General features: G+C 37.6%; 1 protein-coding gene across 1 annotated transcript in view; it reads left to right on the plus strand.

Annotated features, from left to right (window-relative positions):
- The window catches only part of LOC107665006 (mediator of RNA polymerase II transcription subunit 27-like), a 72,700-nt gene that overhangs the window by 23,532 nt on the left and 43,076 nt on the right, over positions 1 to 6,092 (plus strand). The window contains exon 3 of the mRNA XM_016455728.1: positions 1,148 to 1,278. Within this exon, the coding sequence (XP_016311214.1) occupies positions 1,148 to 1,278 (131 nt within the window). The remainder of the gene's footprint in view (positions 1 to 1,147; positions 1,279 to 6,092) is intronic.

Genomic DNA, 6,092 nt, shown 5'->3' on the forward strand with positions numbered 1-6,092 from the left:
ATTACTAATAATATTAAAGCAATCGTTATAATACTTTTTTGTATACATTTTAATTCCTTTGTTTAACAGTTCTGATTATTAGATAGACTTCTATCCATATTAGACAAAACTAAACGACGACAGCGAACAAGAGGGAGAATGTGAGTGGTGTGCGCTCAGGCGCAGCCGTTCTCAGCACCGTCAAAATAAAAGTCCCGCCTTGAACACATGGGCCAAACAGAAACACTTATCGGTTGATGCCGATATTTGAAAAATGCCAAATATCGGCCGATATATCTGCCTTGGCGATATATCGGTCGACCACTAATGACAATACATTTATATATTTGTATACAAAATTATTCATATGTTAATTTTTTTGTATTTATATTATTTCATAAAACTGTGGCAACGTCTCCAAGATGCTTCAAGAAAGCTACCTGAAAAAACTATGCGCAAGTGCACCTAGGGCAAAAACTGCTTTAAACGCAAATGATGGTCACACCAAATGTTGATTTAATTTAGTTAATAGAAGTTAATTGATTCAAAAAAAACTATTTATGACATTATTTTTGACAGAAACCTCATTTTACAGCATTTTTACACAGGTGCCTAAAACTTTTAACAGTACAGTAGCTTTGCAGGGAGGTCTCTTGAAGCATCTTAGAGATGTTGCCACTGTTCTTCTGGATTTAGTCTCTCTCAGTTTCTTCTGTTTCTTCATGTCATTCCAGAATCCAGACAGACTGGATGATGATGAGATCAGGTCTCTGTGTGGAGCACTGGCTGTTGTCATACAAAAATCTCACTGGATTATTACATTCATTTTGCCATTAATTGAAAAATGAATGTTTGGAAATGTAAACTGATATTTCCTACTGACACACTGCAGCAAAAGATAGAAATAACTGACTTAAAACCAGTTTTTAGCTGGTGAAAATACTAGTGTTCTAATAATTTTGGCTACCACTGTATTAAAAATTAACAAAATGTAATTTTAAAATAATATGAATTGTTATAAATTGTTCACTTTTTGCGTACATATATATGAAATGTTTATGTGCATTCCAAATAAAGACCAAATAAATGGAATTGAATAATCATGATCAGGAGAATGTGGGTTAATTTTACAGCCCTAGTACCTGAACATGTGTTTTTCTTTCTGTAGTTACAGTACCATGCAGGTCTGGCCTCCAGTCTTCTAAACCAACAGTCACTCAAACGCTCAGCCAATCAGATGGGAACATCTGCCAAAAGAAGACCCAAAGTCCAGCCCAGCACCCTCGCCCTTCCAACACAGTGAGTATGGGGTCATATTTTTAACAGTATCTCATAACCAGAGTCAAAGCTCCCTATAGGCTCTTTTACCCGTGAAACCAGTTTAGTTGTTGTTAACTTTCTCTGGTAAATGTACTACATATGGACTTGATTCTCATGTACAACATAGATGTAGGATTAAAAAAGCACAACACAAGGCCTACATTCATGAAAACTGAAGACACCAGCATCTGCTTGTCCATAGACCCATCGGCAGCAGGTCAGAGGTGACCATTGATTCTCTTCCTCTCTATTGGTTCATCTGATTACAGTGACAGAGTAGAATAGCTCATTGTCTCTGTGGCGTCACTGGGGTCTTAGACAATACGCTTTAATAATAAAGCACTGAGAGTGAGATTCGGTGAACAGAGAGGAGAAGAGATCATGGACTCTGGAGGGAAGATGAAAGACGGATGGTGAATGAACAGAAAATAAGTATGAAGGACTGATAGAAGAGACGAGAGTGGAGCCCAGGTGGTCTGTGTCCCTCTACAAAAGCCCACTGATGGGATACCACTCCTGTTTCTCCTTGCAAATGTGCTCTTTTTAATCTGATTCTGTTTATTTTCTTTCCAAGGTCCTTCAAAGTGATTGTTCATTTATTTCAAGTTGTAGTGTTCTCCTTTGCTCTGATGCCTGTCTGGGTGCTCGTAGCACAATGTACTGTCCGATGCTGAAGGACGAGGAGAAGAAACAGTCCTTTGCAATGTGTAACGTACTATCTGCTGTGTCCAAATTTGCTCTTTGTTCCCTATGTAGTGTTGTCTAAACGGTGTAAATCACTTTGAGTCAAATATCACCTCATAATGGGAAGGCTAATTTTTAATACAATTTTGGATTATTGATTAGAAGGTGCTCCTAAAATTTTGAACATGCTCCTAAATTTTTTAAGTTAGGAGCACAAGTGCTGCTAAAAAGAAAAGTAAGCGTAGAGCCCTGTAACTTATCCTAGCTAAGTCCGCCATGTGGAGTTCACTATTAAGACAATAGGAACTGAGTAAATGAGAGAGTGATTTGTTCAGAATGAAGTGTTTGAAAAGGCCTCAAAAGCAAGTGGAAATGATGGTTTTTCAAAATACCACCTATATAGTATATACCCATTAACCTGCAGTTTCAATCCACCTTTTTCTTGCCGTAAAAATGGGCAAGATGGGCATTTGTAAATTTTATGGGTCTAGCTTCCGCTCTCATCCGTGTCCAGCTATTTATAGCTGTACAAAACAGTTCGTTGTGCTGCTTGATATTGAAAATTGGTGTGTCTCACCATATTATTTTAATGTATTATCTTAATTATGAACACACTGGTTTGTGGTGCAAACCGTTTTACCGTTTACTGCACGTTGTTATTCTTCTCGTTATTTACCTATAGCGGTTAATGAACCGGAAGTCTCGCCCATAGGCTTACTTCCGTACTGAAGAAAAAGGTGGATAAAATGTCTGTGCATGAAAAGGCTTCTCCAAATATCAGAACTGCTGATGTTGATGCCATTTTTCCTGTTTTTTTGTTTTGTTTTTTTTTTGCACCAGGTTGCTCTGGTCACAAGCAGCTTCTCGAAAGACTGAATTCGATGGATTCTTTTTTATCCATCCACACAAAAAACATTAGCAGTACACTAAAGGGACGTGCTCATGACAAATCTGCTTTTAAGTGACTGAAAGTGGCCTGAAGCTGACTGGCCCCTCAGTCTACAATGCACTGTGTATCTTTAATAGCACCGTGCTGTTTTTCGGATGGTGAACGGAGACAGCGGCTCTTCTGTCGAAACGTCATTGTCCGGATGAATTTGCCGTTTCTAAAAGGAGCGGCGAATGAATTATGCATCACAACCTTCATGCGCGTTTGCTTTTATGTTACTTTTTAATGTGCCAGCGTTCTGATCGCATTCCCGTCCAACATTGCTGCTTGCTTAAATGAGTGGACCGACAGTAGAAAGTAAGGCTGTCCCAAAACCTAAAAGTTTCTAAATGCATTTTAATAGATGTTTACTGTGTAAATAAATTATAATATGATAAATTATTACAGTTGTAACTGGCCTAGATTGAGTGCGCTAACTAATTTGCAAGCAAAGTGATGGCCAGTTGTAGTGATTGAACATTTATAAATAATGATAAAAAGAAAATGAGTAGAGGCCTTAAGAACCTTCAAAATAATCAAATCAACAAATCAGAGGCTCTATTGATTCATTTATTCTATCAGTCTGTTATAATCATTCATACTGCCATTAATGAACCAGCAGGAGTTGCTACAAAAAGATTTGTTTTAAAATCACGGCATATTAAACTAGCCTGATAATTGAGGCCCAGAGGAGAGTCTGAATGATAGCTGGTCCCATCCTGTGCATTCATCGCGATATTAATCCTGTAAACAGAATTACACCGCATTTACTCATATAATCTGGCTCAAAGGGATCATGTCTGCGCTTGAACACTTTCCTACCAGCTAAGCAGGCAGCAGTTATATGATTTGATAAGTACCTTGTAATACTTCATGTAATCTGTTCATTTTGTGAACTGTTCGAATTTCTGGATGAATAAGATTGAGATGAGAGTTTTAATGCGTCATAGTATATGTATTGAAAGTCAACCCGCTCAGCTCAAGGTGACCTTTATTTTCGCCAGTCAGGGCTTTCTGTTGCTTTTGAATTCTCAGGATATGAGACTGCTGACCTCCTAAGATCAATGCAGAGTGCTGTCTTCATTTTAGTGCCTCGTGCTCCCATCGGCCAGACAGGCAAAGCCACAGTTACTGAACCGAGACTAATTCACCAATCCACCCTCATGAGACCTGCAGATTTACTTTACATGTTACTATAATTAACAGCAGTTACAACCTCCTGTCTGTCATACTCTGTCTCCATCCCTCCGATTTGCACATAGCATAGATTTCTAGTTTATCATAAATCAGTTAATTTCAGAACAGCTAAGTCTGGGTTACATCCGTTTAAAATTTACATTTGTGAACGCTTTGTTGTAAAAGTGTTTAAAACCCAGTCTGAGGAGATGGGCTTCCCCAGGTGAGCCTCCCAAAGGCTTTTCCTAAGGTTTCTTCCTCATCTTCATCTCGGGGAGTTTTGCCTTTGGCTTGTCCATTGGGTTGTTTGTAAGGTGCCATTCTTTGCAAAGATGCTTTTGAATTCTAATTAAGATTGTAATGAAGAGGTGGCATTATTAATTTGACTAATTTTATTCATTTTAGTCTTACATATACTTATGTTACTTATACTATACTTCGGGCTCTAATATGAATATATACATATACATATACATATACAGTGCCCTCCGTAAGTATTGGAACACTAAAGACAGAACTGCTCTGCTTGCTGTGGAATCAAGACATTTGCAAATATGATTAAAAGATGAATATGAGACAAAACTACAGAATGTCACATTTTAGTATTAGCTGTTTCAGCACATAAATGTTTTACCAAATAAAAAGGACAGCACTTTTAGATTCATCCAACTATTTGATTAGAGCATAAGTATTGGGACAGTTGAACTTAAGGGTGTTTTCACACTTGGTCCTTTTCAGTGTCTGAGCACGGTTTGCGTGATTTTTGGCCCATATGTGAACACTCCAAACGATCTCAAACCCCTCAGAAGCGAACCGAACCGAGACCAACTCGGGAGGTGGTCTGAGTACGGTTCGCTATCAGCTAAAGGTACGGTTCGCTAAAAACGTGCATTGTGAACAAATCGTCCCGGGCTCACTTGATTTTTCCATTTGCGAATTCCAATGTAGTTTGGCCATCAGATGTTTCTGTACAAATCAGCTGTTCATATTGGCTGCTTCTTCTGTCAGATCTCTACAAATTGTTCGCTCACAACGTACACTCGTTTATTTTAATTTCAACCGCTTCTAAACGGTGTAAGAGAGACGCGGCTGTGCACCTTGCCAGTTTAAACTTTTTGATATAGGCTACGAGCGCGCACATCCCAGTGGGGGCTAAACTAGGCTACACTCTCTTTACGGTTTATTGTTACAACTGTCAAAAACACCCATGGTTCACATAAACACAGTTGGTTTTGTCTCAATCGAATGTAAACATCTGGGAAAGAAATCCCATGTGCATCAACTGATCTGTGCAGTATGTAGTTCTAGTACAGCAGCCTAATATGAGAATCAGTAGAATCTATTATTCATACGATTAATAATATGCATTTGAATTTTTTTCATTTGATTAGTACATTTCTTACTTAAATGCTGCATTTAAGGATACCTGTACTGTACCTGAAAAATCTAAAGCAGTTTATTATATTTTCTGGCTGCTTCTTCTGGCAGATCTCTACAAATTGTTCGCTGACAACGAGCACTCGTTCATTCTTTAGCATTTATGGTTTCAACTGTCAAAAACACCAATGGTTCACATAAACACAGTTGGTTTTGTCTCAATCGAATGTAAACATCTGGGAAAGAAATTACATGTGTAACTTATCTGTGCACTATGTAGTAGTTCTAGTACAGCAGCCTAATATGAGAATCAGTAGAATCTATTATTCATACGATTAATAATAGGCCTATGCATTATAATTTTTTTCATTTGATTAGTATCTTACTTAAATGCTGCATTTAAGGATACCTGTACTGTACCTGAAAATTTTAAAGCAGTTTATTATATTTTATTTTATTTGTCCAATTTATTTATTTTTTTCCATCTCAATGTCAGCATGCCTTTTCCGCAAGTCCTTAAAAGTCTTACATTTAATTGTATCAAATTTAAGGCCATGAAAAGTACAAGGGTATGGAAAGACAATTGCCATATAGCTTAATGTGGTGATTAAAATGAAAAAGACTATGA

The sequence above is a fragment of the Sinocyclocheilus anshuiensis genome, unplaced genomic scaffold, assembly GCF_001515605.1.
Source record: "Sinocyclocheilus anshuiensis isolate Anshui unplaced genomic scaffold, SAMN03320099.WGS_v1.1 scaffold363, whole genome shotgun sequence".
NCBI lineage: Eukaryota > Metazoa > Chordata > Actinopteri > Cypriniformes > Cyprinidae > Sinocyclocheilus > Sinocyclocheilus anshuiensis.